This window comes from Fulmarus glacialis, unplaced genomic scaffold (genome assembly GCF_000690835.1).
Source record: "Fulmarus glacialis isolate BGI_N327 unplaced genomic scaffold, ASM69083v1 scaffold11019, whole genome shotgun sequence".
In the NCBI taxonomy this organism is placed as follows: domain Eukaryota; kingdom Metazoa; phylum Chordata; class Aves; order Procellariiformes; family Procellariidae; genus Fulmarus; species Fulmarus glacialis.
The window spans coordinates 67,947-92,404 of NW_009231405.1; the positions used below are offsets into that span (position 1 = coordinate 67,947).

Here is a 24,458-nt window from a genome sequence, read left to right on the forward strand (position 1 = left end):
GTGAATAGCAAGCTAACTGCAGAGAAAGAAAAAACAGATAGATTGTGTAAAATGAGACAGAAATAAAGCTAAGATTCAACAGTCTCTTCCCCACTAGAGGAGACTGGTCTCCCCTTTAAGGCCAGGAAAAGAATAAAATTTTCTGCTATCTGCACGTACTTCTTAAACCCAGTAGGCAAAGGCCTGTTCTCCTCTATGTAGACCAATGTTAGAACACGTTAACCTGCAACTCCTATTTTCCCAAAAGGCAGATCTCTCAAGTATTAGTCCCCAAGACTTGTTTGCTACATGGCTAAAATTATGTTATTATTTATTGTTCTTGGAAAGCTAAAAACAACTTTTACATTCCCATACAATAAACTGAAGAATTAGTTATGAAAAATTCTAAGTTAGGAAATGCAAGAATATGTATACTTGTACATATAATACGGTTCAATTAAATGAGAACATAGTATTTTTTCCACAGAATCAGTTTACCATCACCAGTCAGCATAACAGAAAGCATATTGTTCAGCATATTTTTAATGCAAGACCGCAAATACAACTGGCTGAGACAGCAAATATAGTATAGTGCTTCTGGAAGCATGCCCTGTGCCCCAGACACATCTTCTACAAAGTCATACTTCCATAAAGTCAAGAACATACAAGAAGTGATCTCTTGTGAAAAGCCTAACCGATTTTATAGTATTAAAAGAGAACTCTAAAGCAAAATGAAGAATTAAGTCCAAATTTTCAGGGCTTAATTCAGCCATGAACCCCTGTTCCATTCACCATTTCTAATCTTCAGTGGCAAAAAAAGAGGGAATATATACGACCACGATTCAGTCCTAGAGCATACCCACTGTCTTTTCTGAGCAAGGCAGAGCATGTGAAAAAAATGACATATTAAAGATGTACACTATCAGTGTATATAGAGACTAAATTTCTGTGCCACAGCCAGGCTTAATGCTCAGAATTCCTCTGATTTTGTAACTTTAATGATACACTTCAAACCTTCTGTGATTACCTCATACACATTCACACACAAAGCAGTGTTTGTTCATTTAATACTGGTTTCAAAAATTTAACTCCCACATATTGCGAAGTGTTTTTAAAAATATCTGACAAAATTAAGAAAATGGAAATAGGCAAAAAAAGACTAAGACAAGAATATAAGTTTTTTTGAAATAAATCCTCACATTGTTTTAATAATTTGGATTGTAAAACCACAGGAATAATTTCACACAGAGTTAGAACCAGTAATATTTTTTTACCTGTCCAAGTTCTTCATTGAGATTGGAAGTACGAGCCATCGCAGCAGTGTCTGTAGGTTCATAGTGCATGTCTATGTCCTACAGGTAAAAAAAAAAGTATATATATCTAAAAATTTGTCTTCCACAACTTATTACAAAAAATCCAGTACGTAAATAGAAAAGGTAAGTGTAGAAGAGCAGACCGAACATGAATACAAGTTATCTAATTATGATTATTTCAACATGGGAAGCCACAGACACAATCAGATCACTTCCAAGAGTCCCCAGAAGAAGTTGCATTTCCTCCTTAAAACAAAAATCTGTATGATTCTTTGAGATTTTACTCTGATTATTTCCAGTGATTATATTATTGAAAAACTGTTGTGCCCATGCATCTAAAATAGATTTAGCAACAAGCAGAAATACTACACTGTAACACTTAGAGAGAAGTCAGGCTTAGCAATTTGTATTGTATACATAACCAGTCATTTTTAAATAGCAAGATAAACATATATTGAGATAAAAACATAAAAATAAATTTAAGAGTACACAATAAATGTAGGATACATTATAAGTGGTGGGTTTTTTTGTTGTGTTTGTTTTTTGGGGGGATGTTTTTTGTTTGTTTTTTTTTTTTTTAACTTGTTAAAAAAAAAATCAGAATTTATTTTTAAATACAGTAAAAGATTAAAACATTGTGAAATATGGCAATGTAGTAAAACAGATTGCAGATGACCAACTTCTCTATACCAATATCATACGCACACACACAGAGATAATGTTTAAGATAATAAATGTCCAGAGTCCCAGATTAAGATAAATTAAAGACGACCAATCCCTTATGACAAGAAATAGGGCGGAAACAGAAGTTAAAACAGTCTTTTGCATTTGTTGTATAAACAGTTGCCAACCTACACATTCAAAATGGGTGAGCCTTTGTTGAATATTTATTTAGAATATTTTAGAATATTTGTTGAGTATTTATTTATTTAAAGGAAGAATTTCATTGCATTCTCTTATTTGTCAACAATTTGTTCCATAGCACAAAAGAAACGAAGAAATCAAAACCAGCTGACTGCTCACAAAAAGATTTAACTTTTAAAATAAAGGATACACTTTACCTGCAACTCCACATACACTTCTATCTATATCTGCATGACATCATATCTCACACACACAAACCTATTTCTGACATTTGTTCAAAGAATCAGATTAAAGAGTTCAGAATGGTATGATTAATTCACATTTGGAAAAAATGGAAAAATTGAAGGCATGCTATTAAAAGCACTTATATGGCTTTAAGGAGAATACCTCAAATAGAGTAAAACCTTCTTTTCCCCCATTAATTCATTAAGAAAAAAAATTAAAAGATGCCAAGATGATCTTCATATATTTTGTAAGAGATAATACTAACAGACACTGGCTTTGTACCAAAAAACCCATTAAACTATGGTGGTGGTGGGAAAATCAACAAAATACAAAAAAAAAAACCCAAAACACGGGCTACGCTTAGAAAGAAGAAAAGAAACCGGACAAAACTCCACTGGACTGCAAAACACTTTCTTCTCATCATTCTGGATGAAACTGATACCTGAATATTAATAATGAGAAAGTACAAAGCACATAAAAACATGTTCCAAAAAGCAATTTAGTGCAGGTATAAAAGCACTAAATAAAACCATTTATTATTACCTTCTCAGATTCTAGTAATAACAAATAAACAGCATACTTAAATATTTACATTAAGAAAAATTCTGAAAAAAGTATACATAGACAAGCAATCAATCATTTCACCTACTTGTAAACCACTTGATTTTAGAAGTCAATGCATATTATAAAAATAATATTTACCCAATTTATGAAATATGCCTGGATAAATTTAACAACTTCAAGCGTAACCAACAAACTGATTGGAATAAGATTATTGAAGAGAATGATAAAAGTCAAGAAATTCAATCCAAAGTTGCTTGCTCCCCCATCTGCCAAAAAACGAAGCAAAAAAAAAAAAACAACACATTTAAGACCATACTTAAAAGTATATATATACAGTGTATTCAGAGTATTGCATTAACTGCTGATGTTTAAAATGTTCTGTGTCTAAGAAGAAACTTGAGAATTAATTACAATATCACTTGCCTATACATATGACCTTCATAAGAGTTAAGGATCTCTATTATAAAGTGTAGTTCAAATTTAGAGATCTTTGCCATCTTCTCCAATTTCTGAAAAGCAAACTTACCAGCCATTCCCTCTTTTGCTACATTTTAAGATCACAATCTGGGAATATCTATATATAGCAACTAAATTCTAAACTCTAAATTTTAGAGTTTTATATTTTTAAAGGGGGGAATGTGTAGTGGAATGAATTTTTTTTCTCTATCCACCCTCACAGCTTCCTATTCCACCCCCCAACCCAGCAAAATACTATGAAGAAGGTAAATTCACACCACATGAAAAGAAGAGATGAAATTAGAGAGTTTAATGAAAGTTCTAAAAGAACTGGAAATGTGAATATTAACATATATAACAAGTAGTTTTATACCACTTTTTCTTTTTAAAGTTTTAGATAACTCTAGTAGTAGCACCTCAGAGAGGATGCGAATGGGAAATAGCAGTCTGCTCTCCAGTACAGCAAAAGGGTAAAAGACATAGCCTGCCCGTCTGTATTCAAAGATCTCTCAAATCAAAACAGCCTCAGACAGGTTTCCACTGCCTATGGAATGTCGATCTGGTTGTTACTCCAAGATCCAAGACAGCAGGTTTTGGATACTTTCATTAATACCAATTCCAGCATCAAATGAAGTACAAGTCTAGAAGACTAGAGAGCTACATTCACCATGACATTGATATTCTCAATAATGACTACCGAGATTAAATGAAGTTTGATACATATTGCTACCTGTAAACAAAATAATATTCAGATATTTATTGTTAACATTACCACTTTTTTTATCATCCACAGGCAACAGATTGTTCTAACCAAATACTAACAGCATTCAGAAAGATGGGGCACTGCTGGGAACCTGTTTCACTACCACATAAAAATTAAATAACTAAAGGGAAAGGGAAATAAATTGCTTCTTACATATTGAAAGTACCTGGTACATGAACAACTATGAGCTGAATGCAGCCTTAAAGGGCATACTGTACAACACAATTTCATTTAATCATGGGGCATATATCAGAAAATAAACTGACAAGGATAATCACTTGAAAAACACACAAAATATCAACGGCCACTATTTCATGTTTCTTTTTTCAGGAATAAAAACAAAAGCTTCTGAACTGCTTCATTACTGTGCTAACCACCATATTCTGAAATTTTTACATTTCCCAGAAAAGAAAAAAAAAAAACCTGAGAAGAATCAGATGAAAAATAACAAATGAGGAAGCACATCCAATGCCATCTGTTCATATTACTGGAAATTGTCAATTTTCCATTAACTATTTCACTTTTTTCCACTTCATGATGGAAATATGAAAGTTAAGTTTCTTCCTTTTTTAAAAAAAAAAAAAAAAGAGGTTCTTCCTCACCATCAAAAAGAAGAGAAGCAAGGTTCTCAATAAACAAAAGTTCATCATAAATCAGACAACTGTTTTGTTCAACAGAAACTTTAGGAGAGTGCCTTCAAATCAGAATCCTAAGATTTTTCTTTTAAAACTGACCAACCCACCCCATAATGCCTACTTTGATGACTACATTCAGCAGCTTTGTATTCAAGACTCTGTTGTTTCAGGAGCAGAAAGCCTAGTTCTGGTTCTACTGCTTAAGTAAAGAAGGCTCTAGGCCCACCATAAGAAATTCTGAAAACATGAGTAATTGACCACAAAGTATATTTATGAAAACTTCCTTTAAATCTAGTTCCCTCACTGGGGGTCAAATTATGTCAGTATGTTGCAAGCTGCCATGAAGGCCCACATAACATCACATTGCCTTGCATCCACCATGAGTACAGCTGCCCAGTATAATGTGTTAGATAAGATCTTTTATGCCTCTTTTATCTTCTTTAGGAGCAGTCTGCTGAGACCTGATGTTGGCAGGCAATAATTAGTTAGATCCCTGTATAGTAAAAGTTATAAAGCCACAGCACCATTTCCTGGGATGAGGGAGTTCAAAAATTCAGAAAAGTTACCGCAGCTTTAAATGTAATAGCTGAATGTAATAGCTGTAATAGCTGAAAATGGCTTTAGTCTGATTTCTAGGAAGCTGACTGTTTATGCCAGTGGAATACTGACACAGACCTCGCTGAGCTGCAGAGATGTAGAGTCTGAAAGATGTAGAGGCAAACAACAAAGCTCCCCTTCCTGAATTTAGCAAGAGCTCAGATGGCACAGTAAGATAAATTTTATACTTGCTGTGATAAACTTAGCCTAATGACTTTAGTCAACAACCAATAAAGAAAGACTGATAAAAACCATACTGTGTAAAGGATGGTAATCATCCTTCTTTTTCAAATATGAAAGACAACTGAACACTAAAATATTAATATATTATTTTACATCTTACAATTTAGATCAAGATACCAGTCTCTTCCAGTATGCCTTCGATTCCATATAGCTGAACCAATAGAGCAGATCAAAGACATGGCAATAAGGATGCAGAACAGAATCAAAATCTGAATATTCGTAATTCGTTCCACATTAGACATTTTAAGAGGTGGACTTGTTGAATTCTGCAAAAGACAAAAACCAACAGTGGCTATTAAATATTAGAAGAGGTACACACAATTCCCACTTTTCAAATTACGTGTTACTGCATCCTTTCCCAAATATTCTCCCAAACACATCATCATCATAAATGGCATAACTGTTTCACTCAAAAGAAAAAAAAAAAAGGCAGCTTATAAATCCAGGAATTAGAGCTTTAGATTTGTGTCACAAGCAGTTTAAATAATCACACAGAACACTCGTAACAGCAACAGCTAACAGTAAACATTAAAAATGAATGTGCATACACCTTAAGTGCTATAGAAGACAGCTGCTAATATAAACAACCAAACTTTCAAATAACTGTTTTACAAATCAGAAAAGCAATAAATAAGAGACACGCATGACCAATCTGAAAGCATTCTTTTTTCTCAACAAATGCATCTCAATTTTGATATTTCAAACAGCACCTGGAAAAGTAATTTCATAGTCTGAGAATGGTTCTCTTCCCTCCTCATTTTGCGAAGAAAGTTTCACTTTGTTTTCTGACAAGAATGCTTACCTTTGTACTTGGAAAGAAAGCTCCACAAGAGGACAAGAATTTTAGGAGCAGTCAAAACCAAAAAAAGATGAACAGGCAAACTATAATGATTCAACTTGCTAATAAAATAGTTTTCAAAACACAAGTTACAAAACAGAATCAACAAATATGCTTACTAGTGGAAAAACTACTCTGTGGCTAAGCGACTAATAATAACAAGAAATTGCTTTATTTTTATTGCTTTTACTTCATAAGAAAGATGCTCTATTACTGACATTTTAACTACTATATTGAATCTAGCCATGTTTTCTGAAAGGATTTTCTGTGCTGTGCAATGGTATAATAAGGTAATGAAACAGATAATTTAGAGAAAATCCAAATGACAAACCTGCATAAGTTTTGTGTCATGTCCCGTGTAGACAACTATCCCATGAACCCACTGAGTATTTCTCAACTGAGCTCCTCGTAGAAGAATCTGATCAGATCCCAATGGAACAGTACTAGAAGGAAGGAGTTTTATGTTTTAGCATTAAAGCAATCAATGTCAATGAATAAACATAACCAGCAGTTGTTAAAACTAATTTCTCAAAATTTAGATGATTATTGTAAATATACTAGAAACCCAATTTTCATAGTTAACTTTTTGGGAGTGTTGACAGAGAGAAAACTTGACAGTTAAAAGCAAGTCCAAAAACTTAAGTTTGCAAAAATATTACTTACCCCTTAATTTTGACTATGGACACTAAAGATATGGTACTACTAAGCAAGCATACTGAAACTAACAAAGGCTAATTTTCCTGTGATCTATGATTATGAAGTGTTTTCCTAAGTGTATGTGGAAACTCAGCTACTCTTATGAAATTGATCTTCCAAAGCAAATTTCAAATGAAAGAATTTTCTGAACTCTCAACTTAATCCTCTCTTCCAGTGAAATAAATATCCTTTATGAACGTGATTAACTATTTAAAATTCACAACAATATTTCCTGCACCTTCTTTAAATTGCAACACCAGGTAAATTTGCTTGTGTTATTCTTTTAGAACTGCACTGAGTAAATGAGCAACAAAACTCAAAAGACATTGGAAACATTTAACTGTCTTAAATTGACAGTTCTTGCAGAAACTAGGAAAAAAATGTAATCTAGAAAAATATTTGAGTGCTCTTCTATAAAAACCAAACAACTAACAAACACCACCCCACTACAACTTAGTCCACTTACTTTCAAGGAAACTAGCACGGAGCATACTGACTGTTTAAGGAATCATTCTCCCCACCAACTAAGTATATTTCAGCAACTGAAACGCTGAATGATATCGCTATGAAACATAATTTCCAGGTGCAGGCACTTCATCAAAAGAAGGAATCAGAAAAGAAAACTGAAATATAAAACATACTGAGACTTACTTGCTTTTTAAATCTGAACTGTGCTGCTCTTGTATTTGAGATGTGTTCATATCGTGGCAAAATTAAGAGAATAAATGTCCTTTCAAGTATGAAAGGAACTGCTAGGGCTTGAATTACACAAGAATCATTAAGAGAGACACCTGTTGCCATCAAAGATTGCTTCCACACTTGTATTTATTTGCATTCCTTGATCAGAATCATTCTAAGGCTTTTGGAACACCCATCAGCATGATACATAGACATTTCAGTTAAGGAATGGATTACATGTCATTCCAAGAATAATTAGATATTTTTAGTCTATTAACACTAACATGAATGTCACAGAAGATGAAAGAAAAATAACTTTCTCAGGTTATATGCAAGTACCCGCCCCCTCCCCCCCAGATAAACTGGAAACCTTTTCAACTTTGGACCTTCTCTGGAATGCCAAAAGACTTTCTGTCCCTTCTACTAATACAAGAGAGTCTAGGAAGGCAGAAGTCAAAACTTTCCACTCTTAATTCTTGTACTCCTTGAAGAGTCAGGTGAGTTCTAAGACTCTTCCTGCCACTTCCTGATCTTCCTCTTTGTCTTCCCTTCTTAAAAACTGTGAAGAATATGCAGTAAAGTCCCTTCTATTGCAGGATCCATTGATTCTTTTTTCCATCATGACACTGGCTCTTAAATGGATACCCTTCTCCAACTTGGGACAGGAATTTATCCTCAAGGGTCTGTTACTGGGAAGACAATCAGAACAGAATTGGGATTGCAGCCAGTGGGAGTTGTCTCCAGCAGAACTGGTGCACAGACAAAAGAGATGAAAACAGACAGCAAAACAACCAGGGGCATAGAAAGCCCAGATCTGCCAGGTGTCATGCTACTGATCCTCAAAATTGTGATCTTACCCCCCTCTCTAATGAGGTGATGGTGCGATGACTTGACAGAGCTCTCAAATCTCTGTTTCCCGGCCTCAGCCTTCTCAAAACTGCTCCAACTCATCTGATTCTTCTTGTATGCTACATAACTAACGACTCCGCAGCAACATATTTGGGTTGTATTCAGCAAGGGATGTTCTCAACAGGGAAATAGCCTTTCAGCATACTTTCCCGCCAGGGCTGTCAAGGGTATATTAAGAGCTAGTAATTTCTAAGACACATTTGACAGTGTACATACCAAAATGTTTTTCATAACAAGCATACTTCACTCTTACCCAAAATTTTCTTAAGAATGCCTTCAGGAAAACATTTACTTTAGGTCTGGATAACCAATATCTGCCCTTGTTTTTAACTAGCTCACTCTTTTTCTCTGAGTCATTGTCTAATCATAATTTCAAATTTATCCAGGCTAAAGAACTTTTCTCCGTTCTCTAGCCAATTGTCTTCATCGACTAAAACCAAGTGACATGCTTCTGTATATTCATGAGCATAACAAAGAGCTGCACACTTTGGAGATAAGAATTAACTCACCCAAAAGCTGAGGATACCACGAAAAATTTTTTGGCCTCTTTTAGTTCACAGATTTAGCCAAAAGGCAAAATAACTGTAGTGGAGTTCTAACTCCTTGAATACTGAGTATCCAAAAGAAAAAAAGAGAACCTTTGTTTTTTTGAGTTGCTCTCCCATGAAGGGAAAAAGAAAAGACTGAAAAGGTCAACCAGATACAACATGTATAGCACTCCAATGAGTTATCTAAAGGGAAGGAAGAAAAAAGAGGGAGATACATTTTCAGTATCCTCTATTGCTTTTGCAAAAATGTTAAGATGGTAGTGGATAAAGTGGAAATCACAGCTGCTGGATCTACACAATCTGGTAGGAAGGTCTTAAAAATCTGGATAAATAAATACCAGCTAGATGAATCTGTGCTACCTCTAACATGGGCAGAAAGAAAACTCATCCCTGATTTTTCAGGTTGGAAATAAGGTCAGGATCCAAAAAGAGTTACTTACCTGCAATTCTTTTTCACTGAAGGTAAATATTATATTAGAGCCACACTTTTGGAACTATCCTACTGCACAGGAACTATATTCAAAATATTCCAAAACTGAATTTCTCAAGTGACAAATTGCTTGACCAGCAGATGGCGCGCTCCTACACATTCTTGAGGCATAATAGCCATCAGCACATTCAATGTTTCTTTTTTAAATCAAATTTTAAAATTAAATAACTAGATTAAAAAGAAAAGTATGTTTTTCCCTCTAGCCAGGGAGAAGGATGAATGTGTGGATCTACTATAACTATTACCTTCAGAGAAGAATTACAGGTAAATGTTTTTCTCTTCTTAACGACAAGTACAGTGGAATTATAATAGATCCACACTCTTGCGACTGAAAACTCCCGGAATGCATCTGTAAGAAATCAGTAAATAAAAAATGGAATATAAAAAAAAAAAAAAAAAGGTATTTAATAATTAGTTAGTACTACATATATCAGTCTAAAACCACAAACATGAATAATAATTGTATATGGAGAAATAAAAGCCTACCTAATGAAAAAGAAATCCTGTAAATCTTTGGGAATGGCACTTAAGTATTTTAAGAATTTTTGAAGCAGCTTTACAAGCATGTATGTTGTCATTGCACTGAGGCTGTCTATTTTTACAGAAACATACTTTCAGTAAGCTAAGGTTTTAAACGTCTTTCAGCTACCAAATTAGAAGAATTTGAAGTATATAGTGATGGACTCAGTTCCACTCCAGACTTAGACAAACAAAATAAAACAACAATAAAAAAAAACAGACAAGAAACTACTTCTGTTCAGCTTCTATAATAGAAACTTAATAGGCAAGGAATGAGATGCTTAAGTGAGTTTCTAGGTACATATTCCAGAACTATTAGAATTTGATTAGCACTCCCTTCTATTATTAATAGCTATTGCTTTATGAAGGTCAACTAGTATAAAAACTTAAGTTGTAGACACTAGCAGTACGGTTTTACCCCTCAAGTTTTTTTGAAGAATAAAGTCTAAGAAAGAATACACCAGAAAAGATTTTTACCTCTCTAGTCTTAACAGAATAAAGACTTTACTATTCATATTTCAACTTGAGTAGTTTAACAACATATAGCTCTCTACTGTTAGATTGAATCTACTGAGATGATCTTCCTTGATTTACATACCCATGCCCATCCAGCCTGATGTTTCCAACAAAGTCATAGAGATGTCGGTTTGGGCTCTCACATTCAATTCTGCCCGAAAGTCTCATCAAGCTTTCTATGTCCTTTATGTCTGATGTCAGTGGCAAACCCTGTAAACAAAATTAGTTTGTCATGACATTAAAAATCACTTTCCAATATATAAGTCTATGTATTATAAATCTGATAGTGCAAAACCAGAAAACCAGCATCCCTATGGGAACAAAATGGGATTGCTACACTTTGCTGTCACACTGCTGCATGCTACAGACAGTGAAAAAGTCACCTTGGTATTTTAAAACATCATGATGAAGACAGGGTCATAACCAATCATATATCCCAGCAAGAATGTCCCTGCATAGAGACAGCACACTCAGTCAAAACCTGCTATTCCCTATCTGCCCCTCAAGGACAACACTGGCACTATGAGCTTCTTTCTGCAGGGCTTCTCCCTCATCTATCCTCTAAAAACAAAACCAATACCCAAACTACAAATCTTTCCACCTATTTTCCCTGAAGAAAAACCCTAAAACAAAGTCCAAGGCATGGCTTAGGAGTAACCATTTGTTCCTTCTGCTTAATTAATTGAACAAAAACTTTTATACCAATAACCCACAGCTTTTTATCCAAAACATTAAAATTTCACAGTCTTCTAAAATGGCCATTAATGTCATAATGTCATAATGTTTTATAAGCAGTAATAGATTAAAAGAATATTAGCAATATTCTTAAAAATGAAATTCCTACCTGTCGAATTTTTAAGTTTGTCTCACCATCTAAGTTAGATGTTTCAATGTAGCACATAGCTTGTGGTTCACTATTAAGAAAAAAAATATCCTTTATTTTAAATTATAATGTGAAAATCCATGAACCTTCTGTAATCTTTTAATAGCTATTTATGCAATTGTTTTTTTTTTTTTTTTCTTATCAATCTTCAGAACTAGAATAATTTACAGCCAAATCTGTAAAACCAACAGTACTTTACATTTTCAGGAAAGTTTGCCAAAACCTACCTTCTTAGATGAAACACTGCTAAAAATGCTTTACATAGTAAGTTTTCTATGTTTATACATGAGATTAAGATACAGGCACAAATGTAGTGCATTTGTAGTGCCTACTACTATAGGCAGCAGTAGTTTAGATACGAAAGTTTAGACATGATAGTTTTCTTGTAAAGGGTTCCCTTATGAAAAAAGTCTAAATTATGGATAACCTAATACAGTTTTTGAAATATCTCTGGCCTCCATGCAATTTAAAAAGCTTTTTCATAAATTAAGTTTTAAGTTTATGCAGAACATTATTACTTGAATTGTTCATCTATTTGACATATACTGATAAAAAAAGGCTTACTGCATTTCATTTCTTCAATACAATTTTTTGATGTGTAACACAGCAGTATTTTGTAAAACACTTAGGTTTTAAAACATACAACAACCATTATAGAAGTGTTAACTAGTAAAACAGAGATACAGAAGGACAAAATTATTTTTCTGCAAGTAGATAGTAAACAAGAACAGGTCTAACAGGTCAGGATTTCTGAATTACTCCACTCAGCTCCCATTTTCTGGACATGAGGACAGAACACCTCCTACTTATATCTACTATAGAAAGAAGTTTTGATCCTGTAAAGGACCAGAGGAGTCATAAAAATCCCTTACAACTTAAAAGAATAAACGTTTATTCTCTATACCACCTTAAAGCTTCTAATATTTTCCTTCTTTGTGGTATGAAATTCAAGCATCAAGCATTTTTTAAAATCTGCTTTCTTAATGCAACAGTGGCTACTGATAAGCGACTTAGTTTTAAAATGCTTGCAGAATAAAGTTCTGTAGGTTATTCTAACATTTTTGTAAAGCAAAAGCATTAAAATGTGATAAATAATCATCATAAATTCCTTTCAGGCTAGCATTTTCTTCCTGGCAAACTTTTCTAAAAATGTAAATAACTTCTGTTTAGATCATTTGGATGGAATCACCTGTATAAAACATTATTACAACTCTAGCATTTTTATTAGTTAATAGTCAAAAACAAACAATATTTTTGTGAAGCACTTTTAAAACAAACTAAGGCAGCAAAGACGTTTCAAGTGAGACACATGCTTAATTGTAATTACTGTAGCAGACAGCAGCGACCTCCAAAGTAAACAAGTTACAGTTAGATCAAGGCAGGCCCATTGATTTGTTACGGAAAAACAAAGTGCAGTAACAGTGCAGACAATAGCATAAAGCTGATGTGTCTAAGAAACATGCATTTTGTTACGATACACAACAGCGCTGCTTTTGCCATTGCATGCAGCAGAGATTGTGCAACATCCAAGTTTGTGCAGAGGGTCCTCTACCAGTCCTACCAATATTAAACTATATTCTGCTGAAAATAGTGGGCTGGTATAAACATGTATATTCTTCTTAATTTGCTCTAAGGAATTAAACATATATTTATCCTGGTGTTTTACTGTGTGTTTATTCAATGACAACTTGTCCGATAAAATTTCATGGGGATAGTGTAAAAACAAAGAGGACTGAAACAAATTTTAATTTCTGGGAGTGATATTGTGTATTTACACTTTAATGATCTGTACTTTTATCAACCGAACCCTTTGTAATTTTATAAATGTGTGGGTTTTGGCAAAGAAAAGTGAACAGCAAAGCGAAGATTATCAACATGGCAGCATTCTTCATATTTGGTATATGAGGACCCACGTACACGTATCCTGTGCAACTAGTTTATTCTAACCTTGATGATAGACTGATGAGATCAGCTGGGAGGTGTTCCCCATTGGTCACTTTCACTACTTCCCCTACTGCCACCTACACATCCCAGTTTGAAAATGATTAGAACAGAAAAATAAGTGACAGGGAAAAAAAAAAAACCCAAACAAATGGACAAAGACAAAAAGACAGAGTTTGAAATTATTATACAAACAATACATGTTAATTAAAACATCTGATGACAATTTTTTCAAAATCTATTTTAATCAGGTCAGAAAGAGAAGAGGTAGAATATTTGCATTTTTACTCGAGTGGATTGTTTTACTGTAAGGCACCAATTCTAAGCTGCAGAACACGATGTTGTACAGTACAAATAAAAAGCTGTTATGCTTATTCCTCAACTGACGAAGTTTCTAGCCACTCCACACATCAATTAAAAAAATAAAAGCCACAACAAAAGATTTTCCACCAACTTTTCTGAAAAGTCCGTTGACGAGAACCCTTCTATGTAGACATGCTGAAAATGATTTTGTGTTTTGTTTCAGCTTTGTAAATTTCAATTTACACTGAACTAGCAAGAACCAAACGGAATAAAATCTCAGAGGTTTGTGTCCTTCCACTGTAAGGGGTTATAGTTTCCTAAAATAATTTAGATCGTCTTATTCTCCAGAAACTGCTATTGCTGGTAAAAAGAACCAAATATTACTAGTTTGAATTAAAACCAGGCCCACAGGCTCGGATTGCTATTGAAACCTAAAATGTAATTGGGATCAATAAACACCTGGAAAGCAAAATTGACGAGACTGTCTTCCTGGTGAATGCATGGCCACACGGAGATGAGAGGTAGAGAAGGAGAGCACATGCCGGTATGCAGGTAGAATTAGAAGTAATGCTCTCTCCTAGAAGCACAGGGTTCTCTCCTGGAAGGAGGGCTGCAACAGGACCCTAGTAATATAACTAGGAAGGAATTTTTAGCTGGAAGAAATGCCTGAACTGGGCCCAGAAAAGCAATCACGATTCAAGGAGTCCCCTTTGCAAACTGGATCCTAGAAGAAAACCTGACAGGAAAATTCAAGGTAAGTAATGGTCATAGTTGGGCCAGCATGTTCTGACACAGGCAGTAAAGTGAGCTTAAACAAAGAGGTAACAGTCCCGACAAGTCCAGTAGCAGTTGACTATTATTTCAATTTATCAACATGTGATGTAGGATTCCTTTGGGGGGGACAAGGCTCGGAAAGAAGGCTTTGCAGGCAGTTGGTATTTTTCTGTGTGTAAACTACAACTGGAGAACACTGCGACGCAAGTGTCCCCCAAATCCAAAAGGGCAAAACAGTGAAGGCAAAGACTCAAATTTAAGAGCTTACTCAGGAAGATCATAAAGAAGCTGCTCTGAGGGGATGTAATCTGTTTCGCTTACAAAACACGAGGGTTAGCATGACAAAAACTATTATCAGGCCAATAGAACAACTGTTTTTGCTGCATGGGGTATTGCCTATGAAGATCTTGGTGGAGAAGCACCAATAAAATTTATAAATGCTTCTCGAAGTGCAAAAGTAAAAGGTTTATAGAGGATACTCAATACAAAAACATATGAATTTATGACAAACATTAGCACTGAAGACAGACTGTGGGGAAAATTATCTGGCAACTACTTTACACTTGATAATAATTTATGAGAAGTGTTTTAGAAACAGCTACAGTTGATTTTGAGATATAATGGAAGATGGAGTAAACAATGTACTAGTCTACTCCACAGTCTGCCACAGAAATGCTAAGATCCTAAATTTATTAATTATATGTATGAGTGGATTCATGAACTTCAGTGGGATCATAGTGGGTTTATACCTAATCCATAATGATTACATATTACAATAATGCTTCCACTTGTGCCAGAAAAAAATATGGAAATTGCATTTAAATATACAGTAATAAATCAAAATACAATTGATGATATTTAAACAATCTTCATTTAAAAAAATTCTTAGAATATGTTGTCTATTGACCTGATCAAATAGATGTTGAAAAATGTGCATCTTCCACATAAGATGTGGATTTCTTAAATAAAACTGTCCAAGGAAATGATGATAAACAACCTCTGATTGTCCACGTAAAAAGAGTCACAGCATGACATGCTATAAATTACGTCTTGCTTTCAGTGCTGAAATTATTCATAATATATGTATTACAGAATAAAGTGAATCTTCAGCTCAAAGACAGTGCTAATTTGATGGTTCACATCTCACGTTCATTTTTTTTCCTGATTCAACTATCAAACTGGCGACTATATCCATTAAAAAACATTTCTGTTCCCTGTAATATATCCATTTTAATTTATTTGTAGGGTGCAATTTGTTAGGTACATATCAAAAAGCCAACTTGGTTAAACGTGGCGCTTGAGGTCCAATTTTTAGACAGGGAATCAGCCTTTTTTGTATTATATCCAACAACAAAATAACATACTACGTTTTTCTTAGGGGTAAATTGAATGCCAGTGTAATTTTAAAACTGTAATTGTCACAGTTTAAAGAAACACTGCCTGAAATGATAAATGCCCAAATGAACAAAAGACTATACTTCAGAACAGCAGCATTTTTGTTTATTCCTTATTTCCTTGGAGCAATCACAAACGAATAAATAAATAAATAAATGCAGGGTAGAGAAACCAGCCTCTACACTATAAGCATCAGTGGGCATCTCTACCTTGATGAGAGCAGTACAGTGTCAGCAGGTATATACTCTTTGCCTTTTATTATAACTATATCTCCAACATCTACCTGAAAGAAAACTGGGAATTGGTTAATGGTCTCAAACAAAATTTGTTACCCCTTTGTTTTAAGCACAGTAAATATTTACCTGCTGAATTTGCTAGAAAGACTGTTAGAAACTCACACGCTTAGAGAAGTCTGTAGGTATTAGGTACTCAAAGGTCACTGAAATTCTTTGGAAATCTGTTCTTTAATAGGCCTAATCCTGACCTTCTCTATGCAGGTCTTTACTTTTGTTAGTTACTGTAAAATATTTTATTGGAAGACTGAAGTTAAAGAAATTAATCTCCCCTCAGATCACGCCATATACCTTAACCTCGCTTCTCCAAAGGTATAAACCAATTTCATCTGAACCTTGCCTCCAAATTACCGTGAGTCAAATTTTGTTCAAGCTTTCAGGTATGGAAACCAATAAAACTAAGGGACTAGACAGACAGCATAACATTTAGTCTTTGAAACTTTAACAGTCCCTTCCGAACTACTGCGTAACAGTCTTTAAAGTTCTTATGGTTTAACCAAAAAAGTTCAGCAAATACACAAAGTAACTAGTTTCCAGAAAGAAGTTTCTGCCTTGGCACACCAAATAATACTAAGGAACTGTATAGTTTTGCCATATGTGAATACTCCCAAGTCAACCATATTATTCAAGTTATTTTTCACTGAACTTAAAGCCCACCATTTAACGGTAGTTTTGCCTGACTCATGCCATCAAAAATGGCATGACTTGACTTAAAAGTACTTTTTAAGAAAAAAGTATTAACAAACAAAAAAAAAAAATACAAAAGATTATACATTTCCCATCATACCAGTTAATTTTTATCAATGACAATTATTTGAAGAAATAAAGCAAATATTAAATCTGCATTATGCTCTAAAAGTCACCAACATAAACACACACCTTTTCCCAGTGGACAATCTCCCACGCACCATTTCGTAGTACTGAAAAAAAAGAAAAAAAGAAAGAGAATTTTCCAGTTGTACAATCTAACTGCAGTATACAGGTATGTGTTAGCTTCCTTAAGAAAAGTCATACAGATACAGCTCATTTACACAATATTTTACAGCATGCCTTGTTTCTATAAATTCAGGTCAAGCATTTCAATTATACAGCACATTCTGTATAACAGTTTCTGTATCATAAAATCTTATTACGAAGTCAATCAGAACATTTTATAGGGTTTGAGAATCAATAAAATCTGATACAGATTGCATGATAATGTGGTGTTTTCTGAAATAAATTGGTAATTGGAATAAAAAGTTCCAAAGTCAAAAAGTTATGAAATTATGCGGGGGTGGGGGTAGTGTCAATTCAATAATTTTTTCTCAGTTCAAATATCGATGAGGTTCGTGTAAAAAAGATTCATAAAAAGTCACCAGCAGGCTTCTTAGGATTCAGCTGTTCTTACTGTTATTGGCATGTCAGTGAACTTTAGGATCATTGCAGTCATCTCCTCCATAAATATGTTGGAAATCCCCAAAATCAACCCATGCCATTTAGCATAAGATTTAGTATAGATTTTCCCTGGCAGTAGCAATTAATATTGCAAGCACGTTCCACTACTCTAGTTTTAAGTATCGCTACTATGATACAAAAACCATGCCTTGTTTGCCAGTTAATTGCCAAGATCGTGTTTTCAGAGAATAATAAAGGTGACTTCTTTTTTATTAGCACCACTTACAAAGCCATTGAAGATTGATGTGCAAAAAGGAAATGAAATGAAAAGAAACCATATTGCATTGTATCAATACTCAGATAGCTCCAAGAGATTGTTCTCCTTCACTGTGTCTCCCAGCTTTCAAACTGTAAGGATGTTTATCTAAGCACCTGATCAGGACCCAGTTCTTATGCAAGCATGTGTTCGTTTGAAAAAAGTGGATCAAAATCTGGGAATACATATGGCCTTTACATCTAAGTCTTCGTTAAGGTTCTGTCCAGACTGATCGCTCTTCTTGTATAGCTCAATGATTTCTGCAAGTCGTTTTCTAACCTGCTGAATAATTCTTTAGGAAGAGATAAATCATCTTACCTTTCCTTCCCCCAAATTTGTTAGTGCAAACAACAGTCTCCCTTTCAGACAGTAAGCAAGATATTTTAATGACTGTCTCACCAATCAGTTGATCATTACACAAAATCTATTTTGACAAACCATTTCCCTTCACTGGGAAAACTACACATCCAGGGTGAGGACCGGTTGTAATACTGTCCTAAGAAACTCAAGACATTTGATAATTGTGCCACTAACTACCTACTTCCACCCCCTTGTGTCAGCAATACTGTTTGTGGGGCCATGGTATCAACCAGGTGAAAGAACTGATGAGGATTAAAAATATACTTTGCAGCAATCCAGATGGCTAAGTTTCACAAATAGCTATAGTAGAATAACTGCCAGTGGAGTTCTGCAGGTCTGAAATGTAAATAAGCTGCCAGAGGTGGCCAGGGGCTTCTTAAGAAGTACTGGCTCAGAAGCACTTGCACTGCTGAAATACATCCTAAGGCTGTTTCACATGCAGCCAAGCTGACCTAACATAGCATTGGCACTGCAAAGGGAAGGTCCTGTTCTGCCCTCAACCTGTGCACAAGTGCATGCCCTCACTGCTTAATGCGTGCTGCCTCTGGTGTTTGGTGGACCCTTTGATGAGCCAGTTTAACCCACTAAATGGAAGGAAACTGTCAGCTTTTCTTTCTGGATTTGTTTCCTGCTGGTTTAGCTGGTTAAAATCAACTCAGAGACTCACGAAAACATGCTGAGACACCTGAAATCTCAAGAGTACTCTAACCCTAGCTTGATCCAATAAGCTTTTAAGCACAATTAACGTACACTGACATTCAATCAAATCCATTTTCTTATGAGAACAAAAAAAGAAGTGGGGTTGCTACGCACCTTTTATATAATGCTTAGAGAACTTGTGCCATAAAAAGTCTTCTGCAGCCTGGCTTTCACATTTGTATCTCCCATTTTTCATCTGTCTCTAATAACTAACTTTCAAAAGCATGCTCCATCTGCCCTACAGAAGGCTACTTCACCACACGGCAGAAATGCACATTTCATCATGTCAGTGTCTGACAGTGTCCTGCTGTATATGTATGCAGGCTGAGGTAACAAAAATCATCCCTAATGCAGCCTAATAAATCAAAATCCTGTGCAAAAGGTTTTTTATAGTAATGGGAATTTAGGAAGTTAATTACTTAAGGTTAACTGAGACACAGATGGTCTTTAAGAAACAGACAGACGAAGGGAAACCCACATACAGAATCCATACATCCACGTCATTTCATTAACAATTTTTTATGTTTAAAAGACAACCAAAGGTGGAGCTGGATATATCATGTACTATGCACATCGCTACTTTTCAGGATTACAGAACTGCTGAATATGTGAAAACAAAGTAAGAGACTAAACCATACTGATTAACTTTTTAATTATTGCTTTGACAATATACTATATTTGACAATACATTTAAATATAGCTTTGACAGTACACTAGGATTGATGTTGTACTTATGGGAATCCTACATTAGCTTAAGGAACTTGTTTCTCAGTGCTAGCAATATTGTACATATCCTCACTACACTTTCAATTCCCAAGATTCTCTTTTGCCTGCAAGGAACATTCATGAATTTTTGGAACAGTCACTAAAGACCCTAATAAGAGGTAACCAAGGAGAAGGGGCAGGAAAGACAGTAAATCAAGTCTTTTATTAATTTAAAAACTTGTATGCTCTGGACATAAAGAAAAAAAATTGAAAAGGCACTTCAAGATTCACTGCCACCAAAAACTGTTGGTTACAATCTCAAAAGCTATGAATGCTTGATGAAAGAATTTTGGATGTCTACATTAAGCTCTCCTTTGTTTTTTTATGTATAGATAAGAGGTTATCTGTTTCTCCAGGCCTGTTCTCTGGAGATTTCTGTTCCCAGTGCTTTCAGTCAATAGATTTGTCTCCCTGTCCTAATCTCTCCATACCTCCTATTGAGCTATGTGTTCAGTAGTTTCATAAGTCATCTGCCCCGCTCTGTCCCCCATAAATTTTACAATAAACTTTAAGATTTATGTACAATTTAGGTAGGCTTTAAAATTTACATTTTTAAATCAGAGACATTTCCAGTGGTTGGCAGTGCTAAACAATTCTGATTATCTTCAGTCAATGACTACATCCCTCCCTAAAAAACCTTAAGGTTACGTTTGTTATTTATTTAAAAAAGTTTCCATGTAAGATTCCTCTTTGTGGTATATTTTCATACTTTCTGCAATCAAATTCATATGACAGTCATTCCTCCTCCTGTATATAAAAACAGGACCAGCTCTATCAAGAGAGGCCTAACTCAGAACAGGTACCATGAAAACTCAAAGAGCAGCAAAGCAGGAACTTAAACTTGGACTTCCTATCTGACAAATGTGTCTAGGACATATTAGCTAATAGCTAATTAGCATAATAGCTCCCTCACTTTCTGAGCTAAAATAATCCTCCGATTTAATACTACTTCTTTTATTAAAATCTTAAAAAAAAAAAAAATCACATTCCAAAGTTTTGGTTTGGGTACACTGGCTAAATATCTCATTATCTCTAATCAAACCATTACACTGATTTCATACTAAAAAACCAAAACAAAACCGAAAAAATCCATCCATCTTTATCCACAGTTTTGAAGCAGCATAGAAAGAGAGTTCCATTTTATGACTTTTCCTTCCAATTGCGGAGTTTTCCAAAATTCAATTATTCAAGATTTGCTCGGTGAAAAAAATTATGGTTTGTGTACTTGGAAATGCATAGACTTTTCATCATAATCTAGGCCCACTAAATATAGTGGTGCTTATGATCTTTTAACAGCTACAGCATCATCTGTGTTAAATGAGTAAATGTTAAAGTTTCTTAGGAACCTCATAAACTTAATCTAGAACATATTCCATTTTGTGGGGCTAATGTGACTGCAAACTGTTATTTCAACTGTTTAGATTCCAAATTTTGAAGTAATCTGCACAAGCAATTTCCCACTCAATTACCTGTCAGCAATTCAGATTACATTACCAGCATTTGCAAAAAATTCAAAACACAACCCCCTCCAACCCACAATTAATAGGCTTTAAAAAATTTCCTACCTTGGGTTTGTTTCTTGTTCACCGCATTATCAGCTTTATGCCTTTTCTAAATTAAAAATGCACAGTGGTTAAAGACTTCTGCTGACATGATAAAGCTTTCACACTTAAGATAAAAAACACATGTATTACCCCTCCCACTCATCAATTCAATAAACCGATTTTAAAAACATTTCAGACAGGACTATGGATTACTGGCATAGTTATGATCATCAGGAAAGCCACACCCAGTTCCACTGTGTTGTACTAAAATGTCCTCTCATATGGGTAATCACTATCTAAACAAGTTCCTTATATAAGGAAGCAGTGTATTTGTGTACCATAACTTTGCCCCTTCCTGGAACTGGGAGATGATTCTACCAGAACAAAGATCATGGAACCATTCTTCATACAAGTGTCTCATAAAGATCTGAAGTCAAACAATGAGTGTGTAAACATATGACTTCACTTCCACAGTGCCTGCAGACTTCAGCAACAGTAACAAACAGACAAACAAAAATCAACAAACCCACCACCCTCCACTCTAAACACGCCACGATATCCCTCAGTTTTAATACAGCTGTGAGAAACCTTTGGATGGAAATCTTTTGATGCAGCTACTAATCACCAGCATTTTCAAGGTATAATCAAACTCATCTTAGCTACAAAAAGCTTAGGAGACTACCAGTTTAAACACAGTATTTAAGATTAATGAACTCAGTTCTTCCTGAGCAGGAACATGATTTGGAAAATTAATTTAAATAGAATTAGCTGTTTTAGGTAAGCTTTTTGAATAGAGCTACAGAATTCATGCCTTTGAAATACAAAGAAAATCAAAACCAATCTTGTAAATTGAAAGAAAAAAAAAAAAATCAAGCTACTTATTTATTTCTGATAAAACGCTGGTATGACTCTGAGCTAGCACCTCCTAAAAGGCTGCCTTATCACTTTACAAAGACTAAGTTAAGGTATTATTTTTTACTAGATTTTCACAGATTATCAGCAGATACTCCTCTCAAAAAGATGAATGATTTTACAGATAAATAACCTTTGATCAATGGGAAGGCATAACAACTTGACCAAAGCAGGTGTTTTGCCCACAGGGAGAGTCTCCTCCAGCTTGAAAAGTAACAGTTTAACATCAGTTGCTTTCTGAGCTATGATGGGTGAAAATCATTGGAAACAGCTGATCATCTAGCACTGCATGTCACAAATTTTGCTAGCACTTCTGAAGTATATATGGAAAACACATGCTGTTCGTGAATAATGTCTTCTGCTAACATCTTCTGCTTCTTGGGATTTCACTCCAGAAAAGGAAACATTTGGTTCTTGAGCTAGAAGTATTATTTTGATAAGTATATTAATTGATATCGATATGTAAGGTTCCCATCTAAAAGACAATTAATCTTGCTTTAATATTAGATGAAGATAACCATTCCTGGAGATCTTAGATATCTCACTGTGTAAAGAAACTAAGACATAATGAAAATTAAAGGTTAAGGGAAAACACACTGAATATTTTACTATGCAGCAAGTGGTCAGCCTTCCCAAGAAAAAAAAAGTACAGCTGTCAGAGTCAGCCAAATATTCCTGCACGATATAAGTAGCAGGCAACATTAAATTTCATACCTGTTTGACTACAAAAACAGAGCACATTGTTTTATTTGGACTATAGTCTGTGAAACTCAGCTGTGCAAGTGAGAAATTCATGTATTTACCATCAGAGATAGAGAGAGATATATACACACACACACACACACACACACACAGAGTGCCTTTAAATTACCACCTAAATTCTCCCAATCAGCTTCTTCATCTCATTCATTTCAACGAAATTAACTACATGCTGAGACAATGTAAACTTAACAGAAAGAAAAACAGTATTTGAATTGCCTTTAGGTATCTCTGTAGTATTTGGTAATGAGAACCTTATTGTTCTAGCTGATATACGCAAAAAACACTAAACCTGTTCCCCATCTCCCCCCCCCGCCCCAAACTGTACACTTCAAGTTGCAAAGAGCAAATGGTAGAAACAAATGACATAAAAGAAAAGCGAGTGGATGAGATAATTTTAAAAAGGACATTTTGTACAGCAGCAGCAGCCTCAGTTTTATATTTGCCTAGACACTGACAGATGGTGTAAGTCTGTAAGCATTAACAGCAGAATGGTTAATGGTTAAAAATAGCTGAAAGAACATGAATTGATTTTATGGCTATTTTAAAAGGGATTTTGTTTATGTAAAGAGAGAGCAACAAAGACATTTAAGGAGAAGCTGACTACTGGGCAGCAAATACTAGAAATGCAAAATAGAACAAAAACATTTAACAGAAACATCATTGTCTCTTGTAGGACCACTCAACTCTATGGCCCAGGAGCTTCATACAACCCAGGGGGACAATGTATCTTGCCTACCATCCATTCAGAGGTAACTGAGGAGAAGATTGAGTTGACTGTATCAGCAGCAGCCACTCTCCATTTCAGAGCTTCTTTGCAACTCACCACTCTTCCTCTTGATCATGTTTCTGCACATACATTGTAATTCTGCTCAAGCACAATAAATCTGATGCTGCCAGGAAGCCTACTTTTTGAGTGCAGGGAAAGACTATATTACTTGCAACCCTTTCCAAAAATCAAGAGAACAACCCACAGTATAAAAAAAACCAAGAACACTACTCCTCCAGTGGACAAGGCCCTCTGCCATATTATGATGTATCTAACTTCTTGTTCTCCACGTAACATATCTGCAGAACTAAAACAGAATAAGAGCAGATGAAGAAATTCTTAGCATCTTGAGTGATCTGGTAAATCATCAAGACTAATTCCTTAGATACAAAAGACATCAACTGAAAGACTCAATTATGTTATGCAAATTGGAGAGACAGGTTCTACCATATGCTTTCAGTGAAGAGCAGGCAGGAAGGTACTTAGAAAACCCCAACATCTTTTGTATGAAGTGAAACAGAGCCTGAAATTCCTTTCC

The 24,458-nt window shown here is 34.9% G+C and overlaps 1 protein-coding gene across 1 annotated transcript in view; it reads right to left on the reverse strand.

The window, feature by feature from the left end:
• ATP8A1 (ATPase, aminophospholipid transporter (APLT), class I, type 8A, member 1) overlaps positions 1 to 24,458 on the reverse strand; it is a gene marked incomplete at its 3' end in the record, with an annotated part of 87,511 nt that overhangs the window by 58,092 nt on the left and 4,961 nt on the right. The window contains exons 4-12 of the mRNA XM_009584563.1: positions 21,502 to 21,547; positions 17,302 to 17,342; positions 16,339 to 16,412; positions 11,678 to 11,747; positions 10,916 to 11,043; positions 6,809 to 6,920; positions 5,740 to 5,905; positions 3,084 to 3,211; positions 1,254 to 1,331 (exon numbers count right to left, since the gene is read on the reverse strand). Coding sequence (XP_009582858.1) covers positions 1,254 to 1,331; positions 3,084 to 3,211; positions 5,740 to 5,905; positions 6,809 to 6,920; positions 10,916 to 11,043; positions 11,678 to 11,734 — 669 coding nt within the window. The remainder of the gene's footprint in view (positions 1 to 1,253; positions 1,332 to 3,083; positions 3,212 to 5,739; positions 5,906 to 6,808; positions 6,921 to 10,915; positions 11,044 to 11,677; positions 11,748 to 16,338; positions 16,413 to 17,301; positions 17,343 to 21,501; positions 21,548 to 24,458) is intronic.